The 26,313-nt window shown below is 43.6% G+C and overlaps 1 protein-coding gene, 1 non-coding gene and 2 pseudogenes across 2 annotated transcripts; 1 reads left to right on the top strand and 3 right to left on the bottom strand.

The window, feature by feature from the left end:
• Positions 1–1,797: 1,797 nt before the first annotated feature.
• LOC133886060 (polygalacturonase-like) lies at positions 1,798–5,877 on the bottom strand (annotated as a pseudogene).
• Positions 5,878–7,523: 1,646 nt separating this feature from the next.
• LOC133886047 (beta-hexosaminidase 3-like) lies at positions 7,524–11,640 on the top strand (annotated as a pseudogene).
• On the bottom strand, positions 11,273–15,436 carry LOC133890679 (TPR repeat-containing protein ZIP4-like). Its single transcript, XM_062331174.1, has 5 exons — positions 14,075–15,436; positions 13,797–13,986; positions 13,682–13,714; positions 12,981–13,598; positions 11,273–12,862 (listed from the first exon to the last, which is right to left on the bottom strand). Exons 1-5 carry the CDS (start codon positions 15,391–15,393, stop codon positions 12,152–12,154), a joined length of 2,871 nt encoding a protein of 956 aa, XP_062187158.1. The 5' UTR covers positions 15,394–15,436; the 3' UTR covers positions 11,273–12,151.
• Positions 15,437–19,055: 3,619 nt separating this feature from the next.
• TRNAV-CAC (transfer RNA valine (anticodon CAC)) lies at positions 19,056–19,129 on the bottom strand. Its single transcript has one exon. It is a non-coding gene; the product is annotated as a tRNA-Val (tRNA).
• Between the last annotated feature and the right edge of the window lie 7,184 nt (positions 19,130–26,313).

Here is a 26,313-nt window from a genome sequence, read left to right as displayed (position 1 = left end):
AAAAATAGGTTATTATTGTCTTTTTAACAGGTGATAGATTTAAAAAACATATCACTTTTTAAACCGACTGTAGGTTAAAAAAATAAAAATAAACATTCTAATACTTTTAAAATTCAAAACACTATCGAATCTTTTATGATTTTTTAAAGAAGTATGGTGTAGAAGATGCTATAATCTATCTCCCTATAAAATTTTAACTCAAACAATTATTTTCATAATGAGAAAAAAAGAAAAAAAATATTATACATAGTCTGAATTTTTTTATTTCTTATTGTACCTATCATATTTTTATCTGATTTTTTAAAATTAGATCATAGTGTCATGTAAAAAAAATCATGACTATTTTGATAATATTTTGAATTTTAAAAGCATTAAAACAAAATATTTTTTATTTTTAATGGTGACAGATTTATTTTTAAAACATATACCTATCACCCTCAACTGCCAACGCTGGACGAACAAACACGCACCATCTGCTACGCCGCGCGCAATGGCTCGGTGTATAGGAGCTTTTTGATATATATTTTGAAGATAAAAAATTATAAAAATAGATGTACTTTTAAAGTATTTATGATAAGAGCGAGGTTATTTTACTATAGGAACTGGGCCTGCTCTTGCGGCGTGGGTTGCCTTGTGACCTGCATGATGCTCGTTGGGCGACTATGAACCACGGTTCATAAATGCGTCGGTAACGTCTCAAAAATTACGGTTACCGATCTTCTCGGTCTGATCCGATTTCAAAAATCGAACAGTAACCAAAATTTGAATTCAAAAAATTTAAAAAAATAATAAATTTTTTAAAAAACTAGATATAATTCTAAGACCTTCTGTGAATTTTTTTTTCAAAAATAATATCGTTTGCATCATATTCTATAGGGAGAAAGTTTAAAAAAATAAAAAAATTGAAGCGTGCGGCTCAGTTATTAACTCATGTTAAAGAAAAGTGTAACATGCAAACACATATTTTTCTTTTGTAAAACGTATTTTAAGAGAATCTTTAAAATTGATTTCACTTTATTTAGAGTTTTATTAAATTCTCTATGATTTTTACAAAGTTTACAAGTATAAAGTGAATATGTTAAGAAATAGCATTGTAATTAACTTTTTCATGTCTACTATTATTTTTCCTACGTAAATCATAGTATAAATAAGCTAATGAAAGTGATTTCACTAATTTTTGAGGTGTGATGGGTCAGTTATGAATTAATCTAGTCACAATATATTTACACAATCATGCATATTACAATAACTAATTCATGAGTTTATATATTTTTAAAAGGCATAGGATCATATAAGAAGACTAACAAAATTAGTTTCATAATTTTTGATTAGCAAAGAGTAAACTATGCATTTAACTTGATTTAACAAATACAATTTCTCACAGAAAATTTTGAACTTTTTTATGAGTATAAATACTTTTATCATGTAGATCATGTCACAAGGAAACCAACAAAATTTGTTTCACTTGATTTGAAGCTCAGATGAATTAGTTATTGATTTTAGAAGATTAAGATAATTTTTGGATTTTTTTGTTGAACTTCACTGAAAATCGAGAAAATCGCTCGATAAATCGAGAAAACCGAGCGGTTACCGAGAAAACCGAGCGGTTACCGACAATACGAAAAATTCGAGAAAACCACTCTATAAATCGCAAAAACCGCTCGGTAACCGGTCCAAACCGATCGGTTACCGAACGGCTAAAATCGCGAATTTTTTTCCAAATTTTAAATTTTACCAAATAAATTTTCTTTAATTTTTTTTAAATTTTTGACCAGTAACCATAATTATCGAAAATTTTCAGTTACCGATGGAGGTCGGTAACCAAACTCCGATCGGTAACTTTAACCCTGCTATGAACTCGGCCCGGTTCCGGTACGTCAGCGCCACGTCCTGCAGGCTGATCCCGCTGCACGGGTTGCTCCGGCTGCAATCGAAGTTCACCGCCACCGGCGTCGCCGACGTCCCGCGGATGCCCACGTACTTCACCTCGCTGATCTTGATGCTCGAGCTCTGCAAACAGTTAATGGTGAGCTCTGCAAGATGCTAGCAATCGATCGGTACGCGCGTACGTTACCTTGCTCCGGGCAGCCTGTGCTGTCGGGGCAGTAGTCCTGGTCGATGATGATGGGGTTGTCGACGCCGGACATGGTGGAGTCCATGAAGCCGCGCTTGGAGCCCCCCCACGTCTTGATCCTCCGGCCGTTCGTCGTGCCGGTGAACCACGTCGTCTTCACCGTCACTGCACCGCTTCGACCGCCATGCCTTGCTACTTGCCCAGGCTCCCGAAGCTAATCGAGCAAGTTACAAAAACAAAGTAGGTTTAATTGGTGGATTGGGCACAACCCCAAAAATGGACATCGTGTATACAGAAGCTAAAATCGCTAAAATCGAAATAATAGTGGTACACTGTAATTGAAAATGTTAGCTCTTGATCTCGTTCCTAACGAGAACATGTGTTGCGTCATCCGTGCAGACAAATTGCACGCATCACGGCGGCCTCGCCACGCGCACTGATGTCGTATGACGGTACTGTAGCAGACAAAACATACAGCTAACCACCCTTCAACCGTGCACTGTAGCACATAGCACTATCCATCCGTTCACGATCTAACGGATAAGAGCTGATCAAAGTCACATTACTGTAGCACCCCTGACTTTTCAGGAATAAAGTCGGAGGATACGAATCCAGTGCATGTGGCTCGCAGGCAACGCGCTCGGTCCAGAGGTGTCCTACGGAGACGTAGTCGTCGCCGTTGTGGATTCTAGTGTCTTACACCGACACATGGCTGGACATGTGGACGTGGATCCCACGCGCCGTCACGCCACGACATTGCAGCACAACCACATGGAACAGCTCGTTGTGTACCGCGTGCGGCCCGTGACAGTCGCCGCAAGGGAGTAAAGTGGTATGTGAACAGTTTTTGAGACGATGAACAATGATGTTCAGGTAAATACTGTAGCACAAGAACTGTTTACGTGATGTCATCCTTGTTTTATTGTATTGCAGGTATCGTACCATAGTCTATTGTTGGACCTTATATATCTATTTATAATCCAAGGATTAATAATGAAATAAAGTCACGGTTATTGTTCACCAATGATTTTCTTTCTCATTCTTTATGTTTTTTCTTTCTTTCTTCTTCATGTGCTTTCTTAGTGTTTTTATTTTGATTTTTGTTTCTTTTTCTTTCCCTAGTTCATTTTTAGCATTTTATTTATTTATCAGATTCTTAAATGTTTGGAACTTCTTCAACAAGTTAGGGAATAATTGTCACTAACCTTTGGAACTTATTTGGCCAACAAATGGAATTTTCATCAATTACGTTTAGAACTTATTCAACCAGCTACGGGGCCTTCTTTTCTAACCTTTAGAACATATTCGGCAAATTATTGGTACTTTTGTACAATAACATTTGGAACTCACTCTACCAACTATGGAACTTTCTTCTATAACATTTGAAACTTAATTGACCAATTATTGGAACTTTCCTTCAATTACATTTGGAACTTAATTGAGCCAGCTACAGGAACTTTCTTTTCTATCGTTCAGAACTTATTCGACCAACAATTATCCGATCAACTATTGGAACTGTTGTTCAATAAAGAAAAACCTACTTGAGATGATGTAGCATTGTCTGCGTTCTTCGGGTGCTACTGAATTTATCCGATCTTTTCTTTCTCTTCCCTAGTTTGGGTTCTTTCTCTTCCCTAGTCGGCCCCGTCTACCATGCCCATGTCATGCACTGATGCACAACGCCTCTAAAAAAAAAAAATCGATGCACAACGACTTCTTTCGTACCCTTCATCCATCAGGCTACCAGCATGTAAATTACGTGTATCAACTCCTGAAGAATGACTTACCTCCCCGCCCGCCGGGATAGCTTCAATCTTACTCTGATGTGGTATCTCCTGCAAACTCATGCATCAAGCCACCTGAAGGAAAGAACCAGATACTTCTGTTTGTTATCTGGGTCGATATCTTGTTTGTTCCTGCAATTTTGATTGAATTCTTAAACAAAAATAATCGCAGTTTGGCAGCATTAGCCATCGCTAGATTAAACAATAGCCTTCAAAAATAAAATAAAATAATAACCAACAGCGGGGAAAGGCCAACAAGCTATGACTCGTACTCAAGAGCGCAGTACCGTGACGCTGCGGTGGGCAGTGACAACGGGCGAAAACTTGTGAGCTACCTACCAACCAGTTCTCCATTGTCACACTTTTTGCTAACCACAACCAGCATCGGCACCTCCCCGTTCCTGCCATCTTGCCATTACAAACAAAAACAGACGCAGTCTGCAAAATAGCCAGCAATATAATCAGTGAATCATCCCTCGGCACGTAGCAAGGAATGGCAGAGCGTGCCCGTTTAGACACTTATTTATCACTAAATATATGTAGCGCACTTGCGCAAAATAGTATTACTTTGTCAAACACTGGCCACGGGTCAGTGATGTGTCAGATACTCATATAGTCTATATGGATGTCATATCCGGTTTTTAAAGGGTAAATCAGATATATTTCACATATATATCAGGATCAAATTTTCATATATACAGTGGTTTTATGAGTGATAATATAACTATATCATTAAATAACGATAATATTCCTTACAAAAAGACCTGCAAGTCTAAAAAAAATACTAAGATAACTTTCAGCGGCAGCATGTCTTCTATCCATCTACAGGCATTGTCCAGGGGAGCATCAGCTTAGAGTATGGCCTTCAGGTCGACCTCTTCCTTCACCTAGAACTCGGCTCCATCGTCCGGGAGGTCTTTGAAGTCTTCGCTTTCTGAGCAGCAATAAGGGTTTGGGAGAAGACAAGCGTAAATACATAGAGTACTCAGTAAGTGTGGGAAAAATATGACATGCAGGCTTAAGATAAGGAAAAGCTTGACTCAGGTTAACTGCAACTATGCCAGTCTAAACTAGGACTCAAAAGACATAGCAACATATTTACTAGGTGTGATGACCTCAACAGTAAAAAGGGACAACTCATCGGATTCCATCCGACTACCAGACTCATTAGATATCTCATATCCGGCTACCAACTCATCAGGATTCCACCACTCGACTACCCAAAACTAACCATCCAAGATCCCCACTAATTATGAAGAAGTCCAAGCCCACTCTTAACCATGAGCACGGCTGATCGGTCAATTTTATACTATGCAGAGTTTGCACACTTTATCCACGAGTCGTGATTCCCGTTTTGCTTTACACTTTTGGAGTGTAGAGCCGGGATCTCACTACAAGACCTTTATAAAGCACCCCTAAATCCATACTCACCCACTAAGGTTTCACCGCTAACAGGGATTTCATCCACTGCAGAGGCCCCCTCTTGAGCCACTACATTGACCACTGGTGCGTACAGAACATGAAGGATAACTAATTATTTGACCAGGTCATACCCATATAAGCCTTGTTGTTGTGCTGTTATGCCAGGTAACATGCTTCACAAACCGGTCATAAGAATCCCACACAGGAACAAACACAACCTTGCTATGCAGCTCCTCCTTAAATTAACCATCCAGTTGGGATCCCTATACTATGTTACTGCAAGATTTTCATACCCAAATTCTTGTTACATAAACATTAGTGTAGATTAACCTTTATCCCACCCATAACAACACTAGCATATCTACCCTTCATTTCCCATGACTCATCAACGGTGACAAAGATAATCATACAAAATCTAGTAAACCCTAATTTTAGGATTCCAAATTAGACAAGCATGCAAGAAGGATAAATAATTAATATAAAAGTCCTAAAAGAGGTGCAAGATGCTCAAGGACACTTGCCTTCAATTGCTGGTTGATCAAAATCCTCGAATGACTGGTCCTGCAAGTTCGCACAATGCTCGTCTCCTACAGCCATCGCACACACTGGAAACAAACAACACAAACACAAATATGTAAGAACAGTACACAAAACAGAGGCAAAGCACTATAAAAAGGTTACTAATGGACAGTACACGCTGTTACGATCGCATGAGCGTAAGAATCGTCTAAATCGGAGCTCGTATGTAAAAGTTGTGATAGTTTTAATCTACAGGGACTTTTCTGAAAAATTATAGTGACTAAATTGCAAAAATAGAAAGCTCTAGGGACCTATATGCAAAATTCAGGGACCTATGTGTAATTAACTAAAAGTTCAGGGGCTAAAAGTAAAAATACAGCACTACCAGGGGCATATTTGTGAAAACAAAAAAGTTTAGGGCCTAAATATCAAATTACCTAATTTCAGATAATAAGGGAATTATTTTTTAATTAAAATCCTAATTATTACGTCAGCGGGTTGACTGGGCTCGGGTGGGCTGACATGTCAAGCCACGTCAGCAAGGATGCTGAGGTGGCTGGCTGAGGTGGGCGCTGACTGGGCACTGGTGCTGACTGGGCAACTTCATTAAATCCAGGGCGCACGATTTGATCGGACGGCTATGGTTAAATCGCGAAGGGGTATCGGGCTCTTTTAATCCTGACCGCATGCGCTAAATCGGACAGCCGAAGACTAAAGGGGAAAACGGGCGGGCGACGGTGAGAACACGACAACCGCCACCTCGGACTTCACCGGAAACCACGAAAACCTCATCGCTAGGCACCATCTGCGACGAAGAGTGGACGAGGAGGAAGAGGGGCGAATGACGAACTCATTTTGGCGCATACCTTCGGCGGCGGAGCACGGAAAGGAGGTCGACGATGGTGAGGGCGGTGGAGGTGCTCAGGTTGTCGATGGGAAGTCGCTCCGGTGGTCGGAAGGCGGCAGGAACGGGTCGGCGAGCTTCCTCACAAGCTGGCGATGCTAGAGGTTCGGTCAGCGGGGGCAGAGCGTGGGACCTGAGCGGCGGCGGCACGAGCTCGAGCGGTGGCTAGGGTTGCGGCGCAGATGGGCATTGGAGGAGGGAAACACACGTATATATAGAGGGGACCAGGTAGCTCGCGCTGGAGTCGGATTCGGTAGGATAACGCGGCGATTCAATTCGGATTTGGATTCGGCGACGGCGCACGTGCGAGCTCCAAAACAGAAACGGCTGGCGCAACGAAGAAGGCGACGCTGATTGGTGGGCCCGGCGAGACAGGGTCACAATGGAGCAGTGAAACTACCAAGATTAGCATCAGTGAGCTGATTGCTTGGCCATCCGTACCTGATTTTGGCTCACCAAAGTGCACCAGATCTGTGCAAGCCTTTTCTTCCCTCTTATCTAACCACTCCTTGACGTCAGTTTGTTCAACAAGGTTTCCTATTTATTCTCTTCCCAACACGTGTAGGAAGGGAGAAAAGGTACTTGCCTTGCGCTTGCAGATTACCGCATTGTTCCTTGCGACGTCTCTTTTCCATCATTTCTCACTCGAGAAAAACTAGAGTTTTCTCTGAGGTGAGGCTGGCTCATCGGACATGCCAAGAAAAGATTGTGGAACCTGCCGTGGTTGCGTTTGTCAGAACTCACTACTCATTGATTCTTTTCTTACTCTAGGTATTGCAGTTTTGGTAGAGAAGGATATCAACCCCATCACTTTGCAAAGATGGCACCGGCTCTGAGGCTGCTTCTTGCATTTCTGGCAATTGGATCCTACATCGCCGCTGATAACATCGACTTTTGGCCGATGCCAAAGTCGGTGTCCCACGGAACTCAGAAACTCTATGTCTAAAAGGATATCACAATGTCAATGGTGGGAAGCATATATTCTGACGAGAAAGCAGTCTTGAAGGACGCCTTCCAGAGGATGGTTGATTTGATAACACCGAACCACGTTGTCGACGGTAGAAACCCAAGTTCTTTGGTTCTCACCTGTGTAAATATAGTTGTCCATACAACCGACGATGAGGCAACCTGCTCGTTTGATCTGATGATATGCATGTTCATCTACTGATTGCAACATTTGTTTCTGTTAATAATTTGAATTGTTCATCTTCTGCAGCTCAACTTTGGGGTAGATGAGTCATATAGCTTGACTGTTCCTACAACAGGTGATCCATTATATGCACAGATCGAGATTAGCAAAAGCACATTGTTTTATGTTGTGAACGCTATAATAATGGCATCATCTAAAAAGACACTAGAAGCTTACTCCCAGTTGCAACAAACCCTTCTTCTTGATGATGAATTCAGAGACTCCTCGCACCGTGCATGCCTTCAGCATCTCTTGTTACATGCATAATGCTGTCTCATACCCTCTTGATAGGCCTTTTCTTATGAAGTCTCTGAGATACAAATTAACGTATAATATGCCAGATGGACACTTACAAGCAAATCATAAGTTATCTGTGTGAATAAGTACCATGTAACATCAGCTCCACAATGAAATGTAATATCCCCTCATAAGGTATCTACATGTAAATCTGTATGACATGGGAAATGTTATTAGGTTGCAAAAGAAAGTGAAACGAGTGATTCAGTAACATTTACCGTTTATGAACGATGCAAGTCACTCCAAATAGTTTGATAGAACTAGTAAAATAATCGATGACACCTTGCAATATTTTGTAGGCTCAAACAGTTTTTGGAGCACTTCATGCCTTACAAGTAACTTCTTTGTATGACCTATCCAATAACAAGCAATACATAAGTGTAAGCAAAATTTACACTCCCAATCTTGTAGTCCAACAGTAAACTTTTTCATCAATGCAGACATTCGTTCAACTATGTTACTTTGATTTCACATCAAGGCTTATTGAACTCAACTCAGCTCCTTGGATAATTACTGACACACCAAGATTTCCTTACCGGGGACTTCTTATTGGTTAGATATAATCACCATTTCCACCTTTTACAACCTTCTAAATGACAAATGTTATTAATGGGGACATCCAGCAAGTGACCATAACACCATTGAAAGTATCAATATAACAACACTAACTTAAGCCTATATGCTTGCAGATACAGCAAGGCATTACCTACCTGTTAAGATAATCAAAAGAGTGATTGATGCAATGACCTACAGTAAATTGGTAGGTTTGATTGACATTCAATTTGAATTGCTTGACTGATAAGTTACAATATACTTGGACTGTTATTGTGTAATCTGTTTATGTTCCTCAAAAATAGCTCTTGTTTTATGTTACTCCTTTTATTCTTTCATCATGCAGAATGTTCTCCATTGGCACATCGTAGACGAGCAATCGTTTCCCATTGAAATACCTTCATACCCCAAACTGTGGAACGGTTCATACTCTTATTCAGAGAGATACACAATGTCTGATGCTATCGACATTGTATGGTGCGTTATACTTTCATTATTAAATGTTTGAAAGTTTACAATACTGCAAATTTTTAGGATAGGAACTCTCTAGTGTTTCATTGCTTATGGGTGTACATATACATCACAATGGGCCTCTCTCACACTCTCACATACACAGCCCATCCAATACCAATACTATATTAGCACTGAAAACTGGGAGGTTATTGCCTTCAAAATGAAGGAAACCTCTCTAGTGTTTCATTGTTCCACAATTGGTATTCAAACTAAGCAAAATATGAAATAGAAGAGTTTGCAAGTTTAATGTACTGATGTGGAGCCACATCTTTGGGTATCTCCAATATAGTGCCCTTAACAGGGCCAATGCAGTGACACATTAGCACTAAAGCAGTACCTTCAGAATTTTGTAAGCACACACACATAAGCAAGCTAGTTTGTCAGTCAAAATATGAACATCTGTATTGCATATCCAGTGTGTCAAATTTACCCCTCCCTTTTTTGTTCTCACATCTTATATAGTTAGACGTCTCCCAGATTAAAACTACTTATCCATATCTTTGCAGGTATCCTGAAAAGCGAGGTGTAAATGTGTTGGCTGAGATTGATGTTCCTGGCCATGCCCGTTCATGGTAAGAAACTTAATTATGTTCAAATGTGCAATGATGTATACTACAAATCATAAGCTCCAGAATTACATGAAGTCATTCGAAGGGCGAAACTCGTTCTTTATCCATTAATGTCATTCAAGAAAGTTCACTATTACTAGGGTAGGGGTAGCGCTAATTGAAGAAAAGCTTATCCAGCATCGATTGAGATGGTTTGGACATATCCAACGGAGACTTCCAAAGTCATATGTGCATAGCGGGATACTAAGACATGCTAATAATATAGAAAGAGGCAGGGGTCAATCAAACCTAACATAAGAGGAGTCTGTAAAAACAAATTTGAAGGACTAGAATATCCTCAAAGAACTATCCACAGATAGAAGCGCGTGGATGTTAACAATCTACGTGCCAGAAATATAACTTATGCATCAATCTTCTTGCACCGTTATTACTTTTATTTTTTTTACTATTAATAGTACATTTATTATCATTATTGTTTTTTCATCATCTTTTTAGTTGGATTTTCTGGGTTTCATCTCTAGCCTACCTCAACTTGCTTGGGACAAATGCTGTTGTTGTTGTCATTCAAGAAAGTTCACTAGAGTTCACAAGTGCAATTCAATTGTGAAAATTGTACCTTTTCAGGGGCATTGGCTATCCATCATTGTGGCCACCAGATAGCTGCAGAGAACCACTTGATGTCAGTAACAACTTTACATTTGAAGTCATTGATGGCATTCTTTCAGGTGGTATATCATACAGATTTTGTCGACAAAAATGAAGTTGCTCCCAAGCTTGTTATTTCAAAAGATCATTAGTTTGTGGACATGTCCTGAAAGAGCAAGTTATTCATAAAAAAAAAAAGAGCACGTATAATGGATACATTATCTGCATTCAATCACCATTGGAAGAAAATAGTAAATATCTTAACATCACCCTAACAGAGTTTCTTACTTTTTGTTGTCTTTCAGATTTTAGCAAGATTTTTTAAGTTCAATTTGTCCACTTAGGAGGCGATGAAGTTAACACAAGTAAGCAGAAGCATTTGCATCTACAGTTAATATAGCACAGTGACCTAGTAATTGTATAGAGAACAGTTGATCTATAGAACATACACATTCATTCTTTCTATGAATTTCAGGCTGCTGGACTGCAACACCCCACATTGAAGGATGGTATATTTCTAACTAAGAGAACTCATAATTTGACAAGTTACCTGATGTGTTTTGGTGACTTCCTTTTAAAGTAGAAAAGAAATTGGTCGTGTTCTAGTATCAGTCAATTAACTCAAGATAATCCTTTTACAGGTTGAATAATAACCATATGAACGTATCAGATGCATACAGAGATTTTGTATTAAGATCTCAAAAGATAGCAATATCGCATGGCTACGATATCATTAACTGGTATGCCTATTTGCAGATTTAATATGCTCCAAAAAAAAGGGTCCGAGTTAGCAATTGAGTTGCAATATTTCAAAATATTATTTAAGGGCATGGTTCACAGTAACAGAAGCAAAGTTTACATGCAACCTTGTAGCTCCTGATAGTATGATATGTGAACTTCGCTTGATGGAAAATACTCATCAATATACCAAGGAATGCATGAATGCACTACCATCTGTAAAACAATTTTGACTCACTAATCCTCTTGCATTGCATTGGCTTGAAGAGAGGCTGTGGGCTCCGACTGAGAAGCTTGCAAAAGACCCAAGATCAGTCACATCAAGATTGGCACGCTTCAGGTGTTTGCTGAACCAAAGAGGGGTAGCTGCTGCACCACTAGCTGGTTATGATCGTGCATCACCATCAGAACCTGGTCCCTGTGTAAGGCAATAGAATATCCATAACAAAAAAAAGAAAGGGTTATTCACAGAGTAAAACCAATCATTCCACGATCGAAAAGGACCCCCTTTGGTATGTTCAGAATAGTGCACGTCAGATAGTTCTATGGTTGTGTAGAATGTTTCAAGTTCTGTTTCTTTGGTCCTCTTCAACCCCAACTTTCTGCCACAATAATTTGGATGGCAATGCCATCTATACAGTATGGTAAAACTGAAGGACGCTCTTACTGCCAACGTTTCTAGATGGCTATTGAGATATTGTCCGATATGAGACAAATTTTGGCTTTCTCCTACAGACGAGCCTACTAAAGTTCAACGATGTCCGTACTGCCAACAGAAGAATCCACATCTGATATAGAAATCATCAAATGGATGCAGAATTTTCATAATCAAATGAAAGAACATTTGACCACAAATCAATAAGATGGAAAGAAATTTATCTGTATATCATTCAAACAAATGCTCTGTTTATCTCTCCAGCCGTGAACTGACCCCATTCACAAATTCTATACTAGGACAGGTTGAGACGCGCTGCCAGACATACTGGTACTTGGTGCCCCATCTTGCTGGCTACATTCATCAGATTCTTTACCATATATCTTCTGAAAGTGTTCGATGTATTCCTCCATCACTGTTATATTCTGCTTCATGCTCTCAAGATGCCGAGCGAGATCCAAACTCAACTTCATCCATTTTCTAGCAACTGAAACTTGCCCAAGGCGCACAGCCAAAAATGACTTGTTCCATGCAGTCGTTGCAAGCCACTTCCCTTCCTCATATGGATACTCACCATCTCTCAGTCCAACCACAATCTGGAAAGCTTGTCGAAATACATCATAGGCTGTATCACTCTTGCTACCATTGCAGTCTTGGAACCCAGAAAGGTACACTAGCTTCCTGAGGGCAGCGCTGATTACCCCGTAGTTCGGCGAGTGAGAAGCAAGGGCAGTGGTGATGCTGGCCTTTAGGGCAAATTCAGCAACCAGTAGGTTCGGTTGGGTACCTTGCGAAGCTATTTCCCCAAGCCTGAGAAGATGATCTGGTGTGCATGCTTTAGATGCTGCAAAATTCTTGACTAGTTGGAGCTGCTGAGGCTGTGCGCTAGTGTCCATCCTGTCAAGAAGTTGGTAGAATGTGAAGGTATGGAGGAACGGGAAGTTGTTATCCACCAACTGATCAGAGTTAAATGGAGCAGAAGGCCAAGTCGAGGGTAATAGCTGCAAATCAGTACAAGTACAACTGAATGAAAATAATGTCTGAGAAAATCAAATACTTTCGAACGTACAGATATCAGTAACTCTTGATATTTGGCAAGCTCAATGCCTCAATGTTTACCTTGCCAGCCCTGCTGAGCATCTCAACACCCTTTTTAATATCAGAATCTGACAATGGAAATTTGTTTAGCTCCTCAGCATGGAGCATGCCACTGACACTCATGATCAATGATTTGCAAACCAGAAGACGGTTTGCCTCATCCTCAACATTGCTTGAACCGAAAAATTCAGCTGCAAGCTCAAAGAACTCAGCACAATAATCATACTTCTTCTCATTTGCCACCTTTAAAGCCATATTCCATGTATTGACTGCAAACCAATTTAGTTCACGCATCCCTACAGTTCCCTTGCCAAAAAAAGCTTCCACGCCAAGTTCAGTCATCCGTAGCTTGGCACATCTTGAGTATTTCAGGATCTCAGCCTCAGATCCTGGCTCCCGAAGGAGGAGGGATATAAGGTTGCGGAGGACAGCAGTCTCGGTCATTGGCATTGGCTTCCCAGCAGAGTAGAGGCCCAGAAAGAAGGTTAATGAAGCAACTGCCACACGGACAGACTTGCAGGCAATAGCTTCATGGATTGAGAGTGTCAGGAACTGAGGGTTGAAGTCAACATAACTCACCATGGTCTTCATCTGCTTGATAGCCGCATCCTCCTCCTTCTTCTGCACAAGGATCTTAAACTAAAAAATTCATCTGTATTAGTAAAAGTACTAAAAACAAAAATTAGATCCCGGTAAAACTGACAGCTTGTATAGATCATTACCTTCAGAAAAGCACAGTGGATATTGGGTTCAACCTGCAGATAAACATTTTGAGCCAAACATAAGAAGCATCACCACAAGATCACTTAACAACGCGACAAGGAGAAAGATCAAAACCTTTTCGGCCTCAATGATGAACTCTTGGGCCCGGTCGAGATGCCGAAGCGCCATATGGCAAAGGCAAAGTACTCGGAAGCAGTCTGCGCGGCGGGATCTGCTTTCCTCGTCACGGGAAACATAAAGCATCGACCTCTCAATCAAGTCCGCGCTGGTCTCGTAGTTCTTTGCGTGGAAATGTTCAGTGGCACTGTCCAAAAATTCCAAATGCCAGCTTCAGCAGGCGCACACATTTTCTTACAGACTATAGAAGTTCAGTGGTGTAAGAGAAAGCACACCAGGTCCACAGCAGTGCTTGCATTGTGCCACGCTCATGGGCGTTAGCAGGGCCATCGAACAGCGCCACCAACCTCTCATCCGACACGAGCTCAGCGATCGCTCTTGCGCGCCCAGTCCCCCTGCCAGCACCCTCGACCACCTTTTTCACCACCCTCACTGCTGCCGCTGCGGCTGCACCCCCGGCGCGGCACCGTGCGGCAAGCGCAGCGAGCACCTTCAGTGCAGCCTCCGGCCCCGCGCTGGCAAGGTACAGCTCGGCCGCCGACACGCACACACTGTCCGGCGCTTCGGCATTCGCCATGAGCCTCTCGAGCTCCCTCTCGGCCTCCGTCAAGTTCCCGCTGCCGAGATACGCGCGCAGCGCCATGAACCCGACGCTCGGGTGCTCCTCGCGCAGTCCCAGCGAGGCCCTCAAGACCCCGATGCAGCGCAGGGTGCCCTCGTAGTCGTTCGCTTGGAGACGCTCGACGGCGAGGAAGCGGAGGCATTGATCCTTGATCATTTGGAAATTTGGGGCTGCAGGAGTGGATCTCGGGGTTGTTGGAGTGGCGCAGTAGGGGGAGGCCGCGGCCTTCTCGCAGAGATCAAGCGCTTCGGTAAGGAGGCTGGACGCGTCGAGGGCGGGATTCGAGGGTTTCGTGGTGAGGGCGGCCTTGCCGATGAGGAGGTACTCCACGGCGAGGGCTTTGATCCCCTCGAGAGACGCCGCCGCGAGGGGCTTGGACCGGCTCAGCAGCGCCACGGCGAGGGCATGCTCGCCCGCGCCCAACGCCGTGCGCGCCCGCGCGAGGTTAAGGTCTAGGAGCACGGTCCGATCCTCTTCCGTCTCGGCGGCAGAAACCAGCGGCGTGGCCTTCTCGAAGCAGGCGGAGGCGAGGTCGGAGCGGCCGAGGTCAAGCCAGACCATGCCGGTGCGGTGGAACAAGGAGGCCGCCTTCGCAGCGGCGTTGGGGACGTCAGGGAGACCGGCGAAGAGGAGGAGCTCCGGCGCCGCCTGCCGGATCTCCGCCTCCGCGACCCTGGCGACGGGGCCCCTCGCCAGGGCGGTGGAGTTGGCGCGGTCGACGCACGCGTTCCAGAGACGGAAGCCGAGGTTCCATACCTTAAGCCTGAACGCTGCAGTGAGGGGTGAGGAGGAGGAGGAAGCGGCGGAGGCGAGGCTGGTGAGGAGGCGGCGGAGATCCGCGGCGAGCTTATCCGGGGAGGAGTCGGAGGTGTCAAATGCCTCGACGTCGGCGACGACCCTGTTGAGGTCGGTGAGGAGGCCGGCGTGCGGCGGAGGCTGCCGGTACTCGGGGGAGAGCTCGGAGATCTTCATGGGGTTTAGGTTTCGGCAGCTTCCGATCGAATTGGGATGATTTTGAGCGGGAAGGAAGGCTATGAGAGGCTGTCACACCCGATTTTACAAGCTATAAATGTAAATTTTATGTATATTAAGATTAATTTTATCATATATATATATTGGTGTTATGAATAATAATAACACTATATCAAATAAAAAACAGTTCTATTAAAATAAATATCAAGGTTTTGAACAACAGCGGAAGAACACGAGAACACTTCAACAAAACTTTAGAGCACATCATAAGAAATCGGCTGAGGGTAACGTGACTTAGGATGCTCTGTTTTTATTGTAGTCTTCAGCTTACTTAATTTTTTTAATAGTTTTTTCTAATTGAGCGGCATTTATTATTAAAAATAGCAAGCGTAAGTATATATATCATACTTTGCAAGTGTGGAAAAGTATGATACGGGGTTTAAAAAAAGAAAAGCTTAACTCGGATTTACTGTATTTATGTCATCTTAACTCAAGACTAAAAAGACGTAGCAGTCCTATTTACTATATGTGACAACACTGACTCCATAAGAATAGCTCATTAGACTTCATCCGACTACCAAACTTACCAGGTATTCTATACACAGTTACCAACTCATCGGATTACCACCACGCGACTATCCAAAACCAACAATCCAAGATCCCCTATTAATCATAAAGAAGTCTAAACCCACTTTTAACCGTAAGCACGACTGATATATCAATTTTACACTCTACAGAGGTTGCACACGTTATCCACGAGTCATGATTCCCGTGTTGCTTCACACTTCCAGGGTGTAGAGTCGGGGTCTCACTACAAGGTATTTACAAAGCGACTCCAAATCTGTATGCATCCACTAAAGTTTCACCGCTAATAGAAATTCTATCCATTACAGAGGCCCCCTCTTGTGCCACTCAATAGCCAACTAGTGTGTACAGAATAAGAAGAACATCTAATTAATTGACCAAACTGTACTCATATAAACCTCGTGGTTACGCTATTGTGTCGGGTTACAGGCTTCATGAACCGGTTCTTAGAATCCTAAACAGGTACTACCACCAACTCACAGTGCTTACCCGCACCTGCGCATACCTGTACCATCATCATACCACCTCCTGCTCAGAATCCCTATATTACATGTTGCTACAAAGATTATATAATCCAGTTCATGTTGCATAGACAGGTAATCAGGTTATTAAGTAACCTATCCATATCTAAGACAGCGAAGCTAAACAAGTCTACCATTGACATCCCGACTCCAACACAAGCAACAAGGATAATATAGAAAGTACCAGTAAACCTTAAACATGGGATTCATATTGACAAACATACAATAAAAATAAAAAACACACTTTCTTATAATGGGATTAATATTATCAAGGACACTTGCCTTCTCCAAAGTGATACTTAGTGTTGTCGAAATCTTTATCTTCAATTCCCTCGAACGGTTCCGGAGCATTAACGACTATCGACAAACCATATAAAGAAAACACTAAGAACATCATACTAAACAGTATCAAAGTGCTAAAAAAAAGCCTACTAACAGAAGTTACTTGTTGCTACGATCGCATGAGCGCAAAAATTGTCTAAAATAGAGCTATAATGAAAAAGTTATAAATGTTTGAAGTTATAGGGGGGCTTTCTGTAAAAAAAATAGGGCTATTTGGTAAAATAGAAAAGTCTATAGGTTTATTTGTAAAATTTTAATGATCTATATGTAAATAAATAAACTATGAGGGGCTAAATGTAAAATAAATACTAAGAAGATTTTTTTAGAAAACATAAAAGTCTAGGTGTTAAACTGTAAAAAGATATAATTTCAGATAATAAAATGATTTATTTACTGAAAACTCTATATATTGCGCAGGATAACGTCAACACGCTGACTGAGCTCAGCTTGGCTAATGTGGCTTGCCACGTAGGGAAAAAAACGTCCACATGGCATGCTACATGGATCACTTAATCTGATTGGGATTATGTGCATATGTGGTGACTTCTTATTAGCTAGCAAAGGGGTATGGCTGGATCTAATCTTGGTCGTTCATCTGAGATCGGATGGTGGGGGGACTACCTTGGCTCCAGCTCAAGACGTTGACGATGACGAGGTCGAGATGACGGCGACGACGCTGTGATGATCGTGGAACTCCGACGAGCGGTAGAAGACGATCTTCGACGTCGAGGAATCCGTTTGATAGGCACGTCGGCGTCAGAGGGTGGTGGAGTGGTATGGCGACGGCGAGCTTCACCGGCACGACTTCGGTGGCGGCTAAAGCTCCGTGCAATGGTTGGACTTCAGCGCGAAGCGACGGACGGTGATGAGGCACGATCGACGAACATGGACGTGAGGTCAGACAGCATTGGGGAAGGCTAGAGCAGCCCAGCGACAGTGAGGGAGGCTTAGCAGAGTCTGGTGGTGTCTCGTAATCTCTCGAGTGGGGGAAAATCGACGGGATTTGGGAGCTTGGGAGCAGTGGAGTGAGAGGAAGCTCGCTGGAGGTTTGATTCGGGTTTTATAGCCGCGGAAGGGGTGGGCGGTTGCAGAGATGAGATCTTTGTGGCGGCGGTTTTTGGCACGGCTCGGCGGCATAGGCGTGGAGATCGTGGAGATGGTTGGCGCAGAGAGAACGGGTGTTATAGAGGCGTGGCGTGAGAGTGACGGCAGTGGAGACTGGAGAATGAAGGAGCAAGCGATTTCAGCACGGGAGGTGGAAGGATTCGAATTTTGAATGGTACCGTGCCGGGTCCTCGTTTTTACAGCGAGAGCATTCTGGAAGAGTTGGTTGCATTGCATCGACGTTTCCAGTTTTTGTTTTAGAAAACTACCAAAAAAGTGCAAAAATCGCTCAACTGTGTAGGTTTTTTTTATTCTGATTATGGATGCTAATTCAAAAGTAAAAGTCAGAACCAAACATCGCCACCTTCTGACTAAGGAGATTGATGATTAAATGAAAGGTGCCGCTATCTCCTTTAGACTTTTGCTGGGAACCTCTTCTTCTAATGTTTGCCTGATCTTGGTGGTGAACTTGGTGGATCAGTTTTTTTTCCTGTTATGTCAGCTATGTTTTGGGTCTGTTACTATCCTAAACCATGTTAGTTTCCCTAGTTTCTGGGATGGGAGTTTCTCTCAGCCTTGAGCAGTTGAACTCTCTTATTTATTACCTTTATTATATGTCTCGTCACTTTTTGATATGATTGTAAAAACTATTCTGTTATCAAAAATAATTGAAATGGGTTTTCTATTGTCGAAAAAACAAATAATCATAATCTAAAATTGATTGTCACAATCCACAATATACTATGAAATACCATGATCAAGAAGGATATTCTACGGACCGAACTATCATAATATAAAAGCTAAAATAAACAAGGCTTAGTCATTAGCCCAGATCTTCTGTTTCTTCGCGAACTGGAAATCGTTCTCGTCAAGTACGTGTTGTTGGCCTGGAATCGAAAGCTCAACCATGCGCCGCGCTGATAAAATGTGACAGTGTGTCGAAACCAAGCAAATAGTAGAAACACTGACTGACTTTTTAGTCATAAACATTTCCAATATAGAACGTACATTGTGATTTATAGTCTAGGGAGAGAAAACATTTGTATATTTATTTTTGCAAGAAAAAAGATAAGGACTTCAAAAATTGAATTCCAGTTTCCAAAAACAACATGTCTGAGCCCAGGTTCGAACTGGGGACCTTTAGTGTGTGAGACTAACGTGATAACCAACTACACCACCCAGACTAATTGTTTGGCCGACTAGTCTACATACAATTTAGTAATTTCAGGCCCTTGGTTTGGTCCCCTCTTCCGTCCCCTACCGAGCCTCAGCAGCGCCGGCCCACGAAGACCCACATTGGCAGTTAGCCCAGCAACACAGAAGCGGCACCTCCTGTGACCCGTCGTCGATCGTCGGAGTCTTCCCTCCCTTCCCCGGTCCCACGTCCTGTCATGTGCCGTCCTCCCTCGGCCCTCACCCCGCCCCCCGTCGGCCCACCGCTGTCCGCTACCGTGCAGTATCGGTTCTTCATGGGTTCATTGCCCCATGCGGCCGTCCGCAATTCAGCATCATCGTGTGCCGTGTCTCCACTCTCCGGTAAGGTAAAGTTGGAATCTGAATCAAAGCGCTCGAGTATAGCGTGATAGTGTCTGAATCTGATGTGTTTTCTATGCATTTGGAATTTAGGATTACTGTTATGGGACAAATATAAATCTATGATACATCTTGCAATATTTTGTATTGACTTTTGTATCGCCCTACTATTATATATTGGTTCTCATGTTTTATATGTTTTGTTGTACCGTTAATCGACGAGTTCAAATTTCGCTTTAATGGCGCATTTGTGCTCTACTTTTGTTAAGCCTCGGTGTGGGAAGCTTTGGTATTTAACCGGTTTGTTTCCAGCCCGGGATGTTGTTGATGTAAAGAATAAGATGTATTTTTGACATGCGAGCTTCGGGTCGGTAGATACCAGTTGGCAGTTGATATTTTTAAAATCATATCTCCTGTGCGATTAGACGGGGCTCGCGATATCAATTCTCTGGTCGTAGATGGAAATCCCGCGACCAGTCCTTGTTGGTTGCGGACAGGTACCCACATAACCAATCTAATCGTATTTAATGACATCCACTTATACGTTATCCTTTCCCAGACATCCTTTCGGTGAGCGAAGTCATGGACCAATGCAGAGATAGTGTGACCCGTCACATAGCATTTAATGCTACGGGACGGCCAGGAAGGCGTGCGTGACGACCGGGCAGGTGGGCGTGACGAGAGCGCAACAGGCGTGATGGTAGTTGGCGGATGGGATTAGGCGTGCAGGATAATCAGGGCCGCCCGAGCATGCCCACCGCCCGTAATGATGATCTAGGAGTAGCTGTCTTTGTAAGATGTAGGGCAGTCTCCATATTTTAGCTCAGTCTGCTTTTATGTGCACTTCACCTCCTACTATATAAAGGAGGATGATCGGATCTATAAAGAGGGATAAATTTATCATACAACTCATAAAAAATACACAGGACGTAAACATATTATCCTAAGTAAGGTCGAATATATTATCAAGACTAACCCTTAATAGATGTTTTGAAATCCTAGCTATGGCATTGCAATCCAAGTAGCAGAACTGACATCACATTGGACTTTTTGGGACGTTTCTTGTGCGACGAGTCATCCGGACGAAGGCTTGATTGAGACAGCAGCATCCATCCCATGTCCAGGGTGCCACATGAAGAACCCTCTGATTACATGGAATCCGTTCAAGGGAGTTGGAACCGATTTGAACATTTTAAAAGTAGAAGGGCAAAGGTGATCTGGTGGCCAAAGTAGAACAGATGTGCCAACCTTTGATTCATTTCATGTCCCAACTCAATATAAGGATTGGTTCACCTAGGGGCTTTACACCACTCATCGTAACTGCATTATAAGACCATACTCATCATCTACCACCCCTTCCAGAACTTTGCGTTCTATGAACCTTTACCAAGCACTTCAAGATACCTTGGAACCGTTGGCATTTCAACATCTACCACCCCTTCCAGAATTTTGATAATTTCCCCCATTGTTGGTCTAGAACTTACGTTATCTTGAACACACCAGCATGCAACCTTGCACGCTCTTTCTAGCTCCTCTACACTTACACCATTGATCAATTCCAAGCCCAATGGTGTGTACACTTGTCCTACAAGAAGCTTCCTGCTTGCAACCAACACTGAAAAAAAAAATGTTTCTGTGCTTGCCCCTGTGTGCTCCAGATTCCTCTTTCCTGCTATGATCTCGAAAAGCATCATTCCATGCTGAACATATCTGCCTTTATTGTGATGGCTTCACCACTTATCCATTCTGGTGCAAAATATCCAACGGTGCCCCTCATTGACGTTAGAACTCTGCTAAAATCCCGACCTAGTAACTTTGTCGATCCAAAGTCTGCCACTTTTGGAACAAAGGAAGCATTCAACAGTATATTTTGTGGCTTGATATCACAGTGTATGATGCAATCCCGGCACTCTTCATGCAGATAAGCCAAACCCTTAGCATTTCCTACAACAATTTGGTGTCTTATTTTCCAACTTAAAGTATTAGAACTACTACCAAACAAATGTTTATCAAGTGAACCATTGGGCATATACTAATAGACTAGCAATCTCTTCGCTCCTTTAGAACAAAACCCAGGCGGCCGAATCAAGTTCATGTGATGAATATTTCCTATAGTGTTCACCTCTGCCCTGAATTACTTCTCCCCACTGATGAAATCCCTCTAGCTTTTTGACTACACTGTAGTTGTGTCTGGTAGAACCCCTTTGAACACAGAACCGAAAGACCCTGCACCCAACCTGAGAAGTCTCTTGTTAGAAACTGCAAATCACTTTATTTGAAACTGTTCAAAGACCCGTCACCATATTTTATACTACCAATTGTTCTTCTTTTTTGGAAAAAAAATGTAAACTGGTCACCCCAAAACATAGAACGATAAATCTACTGATGATGATGATGATGCCAATGATCATCAGTAAGCTGTTGTCTGCCTGCTTGGGAGGAACAGGCCACGGACAGAGCCGTATTTGATGCTTAACGCACTCACGCACCAGTTTGGTGTGCATGTGTCGGAGTGCCAGACAATGAAGCACAACCCAGAAGATTTTTTGATCTTTTTTCCCAGCAGGCGTTAGAGGGACATGGTCACCGACAGGCACAATGTGCCATACGGGGGGAGAAAGTTCATCTTCAAGAACTAGGACAAGAGGAGATATGCTGATTACGTGCCACTTGACTTCAGAGTTCACCTAAGCATTGAAGGCATTCCTGCACATGCCTGGTATGAAGAAGTTGTTGCACAAGTAATCGAAAGGTGATGTGCCATTCAGTATGTGGAGTACACAAGGCGTAGGGAGAGTGCATGTACCTAATATCTCTGGGCTTGGACTAACTTTCCAGGCGAGATTGCAAAGGTACTATGGCTCTCCATTGCAGAAGTTGATGCAGAGCAGTCACCGACATTAATCTCGCTCCTCCAAGTGGTGCTGCACCATGAAGAACCCACTGAGATCAAGCATGGGTTGGTGTACAAGATCCTGATTCACATGGAAGAGATCCTTGATTTGACCTTCCTCACTCGCAATATGAGAAACAACACCGACCCCAACATAAGGCCCCACAGAGAGTTCACCTGGCACATGGGGATCCCAGATGGAAAGGGTGAAGCCCAGGAGGCACCACAAACACGAAGCTGCCGCTCAAGCTAGGAGGGACATAGGTGCAAAGATGATGAATTGTGATGATGATAGAGAAAGAAGGGGCCAGAGGCATCGTAGGAGCAGATCCATATGGTCAAACATGACTAGGTGACGGGATGACCGTGACTATGGGGCATGAGAATATGGTTCTAAAGAAAGAAGAGACCACCATTGGTTCAGTTCACATGGCCGTCAGCACCGCCAGGATAGCTCCAGCGTTCGATGAAACACCATATGAAGTCTCACAGTGACTCTCCTTGTCACTGCTGGACCTGATATAGGTCATCTTTGACCCTTGCTTGGGCGTAGGTCCTCTGAAACTTGGTGACAAACTAGTCGAACAGGTCCTCCTAGGAGTGAACCAACCCATGGGGGAGGTTCATCAGCCAGAACCAGGCGGAACCGGTCAAGACGGTAGGGAAGTGGTTGTCCATGACCTTCCCATGGACTCCCGCAGTCTGCATCGTGGTGGTGTAGATTTGCATAAATTCCTTCGGGTTGGTCGAGCCGTCATACTTTTCGATTAGGACCGGTCGAAACTTGTCCGGCCAGCGCACCTCCCGTAACCAGACGGATAGGGCATCACACCCTGTCCCGTAACAAGGAGTCACTTGTTGTTGGGCGGCGGCACACGCTCGAGGGGAGAGATGATGGTCTCGGGGGCCCCCGTGATGGGGTGGAGCCGTTCGATACCTCCCTGCAGGGGGAAGGCATGCGGTAGGTCTGCTTGCCCCCTTCCTGCTCCCATCTAGCCCGATCCTCCTGCTCTTTAGTGGCCACCTGGCTCTGGATCACGCCACGGAGGTCATGTTGGCGCATAGAGTCACGCAGGTCGGAAGGTTGGCTGGCCTGACGTGACGGTGGTCCACGAGTACCCCCTGTGGTTGAGAGAATACGAGACTTATTCCATCGTGGGCCCTGTTGTGACCACCATGACCCTCTCCAGCCTTTGCGATGTGCACGGTGCATGTTGACGCGGTCTAGCGTCGGGCGGTCTCGACCAGGAGGGTGAGATCACGCAACCACGGTGCCACAGGCGAGCCCTCTGGTATAAGTACCGATGGGTGGCTAAGGAGCACTCGCAAGGTTTGTAGATTCTGCGTCGGCGTCATGGTCTCGTAGTCGAGACGCTGGGCGCGGAGCGGTGATAAGTCGAAGGGGGGAGCCCCGACGCTTGGGTGGCGCGATGGCCTAGGCGATGACACCATCGTAGATTGTGCAGGGACTCCTCGGGATGACGCTGGGGATGCAGGGCCTCTCTTGAAGCACCTGCCTATCTGACGTCGAACTGGTTTCCCTCTAGGCGTATAGCCAGGGGTTCGCCACAACGCTTGGGACGTGAGGGCCTCCATCACCCCCTGCTGCATGGTCCGCCATGCAGACCTTGTGTTGGGTCTCGGAGCTCCCAAACTCCGTCTCGGTGTCCCATGCGTGGAGCACACCGAGTTCATCCAAGTGGTACGCCATGACGAATACCTCGTGGTGGCCAGGGTCCTCGAAACGGGACTTAGGGTTGTCGTGGATCCAGCTATGGATAACCTGATCAAACTTTTCAAACTTGATGAAACGATGAAAACACGCTCCCTACCTGGCGCACCAAATGTCAAGGGTTAGTCCCTAATAATGATTTTAGGGTATGTTGGATAGCGGGTGCATGAACAACGTTTCAAGAATTGATGTGTGCGTATACAATGGTCTCAGTGACACAGGGAGTTATACAGGTTCAGGCCTCCTGGAGGATAATGACCTTATGTTATGTGTGTTGTGTTATGAAGGATCTCAATTGATTACAGAGATAACTCTAGCTGGCTGCCAAACTTGATCTCTTTTTTTACAAACGGGGTCATCATCCTTTTATATAGTAGGAAAAAGGAGAACTTACGTGTGGGTCCAAACATAAGATCATGCTCATCCTAATATCTAACTCAAGCCATCATTATTGAGGATTGTCCCCGACGACTTGCTTGATCATCTTGCTGACAACGTCCCGTCCGTTGTGCGGTGCCGCGTCGACCAACAAGAGTCTCACTCCGTAGCATTTAATGCTACGAGACGGGACAAGGCCCCTCTGCACCGTCCATGACTTCGTCCACTAGTTGGCGTCTGGGAAGAAAAATATTTGAGTGGATATCAATAAATGTGATTAGACAGGTTGTGTCAGATCTAGCCCTGCGACCAGTGAGACTGGTCATCTGTTTATGTGATGGTACAGGGAGACTGATCACGTATGCCTTGTACTGGTTGTGAGAACCATACCCTGGTCGCACGACCGATTAGTTTTAATAAATATACGTCCCTGGCCGTTATATCCCTCGTAGGGATCATTTGCTAGGGTACCCATTTATTCAATACACCAGCAATCTCCCATGGATATATGCATGTACGTAACCAACTCAGAATCCGTATCTGACACTAACTTTTGTCTCAAGTCCAACCACCACACGACTCCCTCCTGCCTGCTCTGACTCGAATAAGAACTCGTCTTCACGTCCTGTCACGATCAAATCACCTCTTGCGTCCATCATAAAACCTTGTCTCTATATGCATTGTTCTCTCAGCTCGAACATCCCGCATGACATCCTCGATCACCATGACCTCAATTCCTCCTAAACCTAGTCATGGAACCTCAGTTCCTTCCTGAACCTAGTTCGTCGATCTGTCATCGATCACATTTGCCTTTGAGAAACACTTGCATATGAATCAAACGAGAGTGAGCACAAGTCCTTCCTAACTTAACTCAAGATCAATTCACGTAACACCACGTAAACTGCAAGCAAAACCAACACGCTAACATAACCAAACTCAATGTCTGATAGCACATCAAACCATCTATGCTATCGGAGCATATCTAAGCAGTATCTTAACCACTTATAAATATTATCCTAATATCATTATGCTAAATCACTTTGCTCTGCTAATTTCATTATTCAAACTAATTTTTTATCACATGATCTCACAAACAACAAGATGGAAACCCCTTCGCACCTAGCAAAAGAGTACAACTACACCAGAGAAGTTTGGAACTATATGGCGAGGTGGTTTAGATGGGGGCATTGCCGGATTTAGAACAATGCACAAGCCAAAGGCAGTAATGACAACAAGCACGGAAATTAATAGATAAACCAAATCGAAGGGTTTTTAATGGTGCAATCCATTAAAAACCGAAGAATATTCAAAATAAAGACAAAGGCGGCCATCCAAGTTGCTTTTAATACGAATGGGGACATAGAACAGCACCGACTAGCAGATATAAACAATCACTGATAATCGTCTCTGGCTTTTATTTTTGTTCGCTTTCCCTAGTTGTATGGTTTACCTGCCAGTTTACCGTTCGTTCTGTTCTTAGTAGTTGAGGTGGATTGGCCTCTGTTGTTTCTCAATCAAAGTTCTTTACTCCTTTGGTGGAGCAAAGCCTGATTGAACATCTTTTATCTTTCTTTTCCCTTTTATTCCTTGTAATATATCTCGGCAATTCTTTTGCCATCCTTTTAAAAAAAATGATGCCAATGATCCACCATTTCTTGTTCCTGATTTGGGTTGTTCTGAGGCAGCCAATCTAATAAAGATTATATCAGTTAATCCACCAGTATTGTCTTGCAGATTCATCAAATGATCGTACCAGACCAAACAAGTGTCGTTATGAGAGTAAGCTGTGCAAGAGCACTTGTCCAGGCAACCCAAGATTGTACGCCACTGAC

Source organism: Phragmites australis, chromosome 1 (assembly GCF_958298935.1).
Source record: "Phragmites australis chromosome 1, lpPhrAust1.1, whole genome shotgun sequence".
NCBI lineage: Eukaryota > Viridiplantae > Streptophyta > Magnoliopsida > Poales > Poaceae > Phragmites > Phragmites australis.
This window is presented reverse-complemented; position numbering and strand designations above follow the sequence as displayed.

Coding starts and splice junctions, on each gene's coding strand:
- LOC133890679 (XM_062331174.1), bottom strand. CDS start 15,393: ATGAAGATCTCCGAGCTCTCCCCCGAGTACCGGCAGCCTCCGCCGCAC. Junction 13,987..14,074: donor CAAGCACTGCTGTGGACCTG/GTGTGCTTTCTC, acceptor ATTTTTGGACAG/TGCCACTGAACATTTCCACG. Junction 13,715..13,796: donor TCATCATTGAGGCCGAAAAG/GTTTTGATCTTT, acceptor GTTTATCTGCAG/GTTGAACCCAATATCCACTG.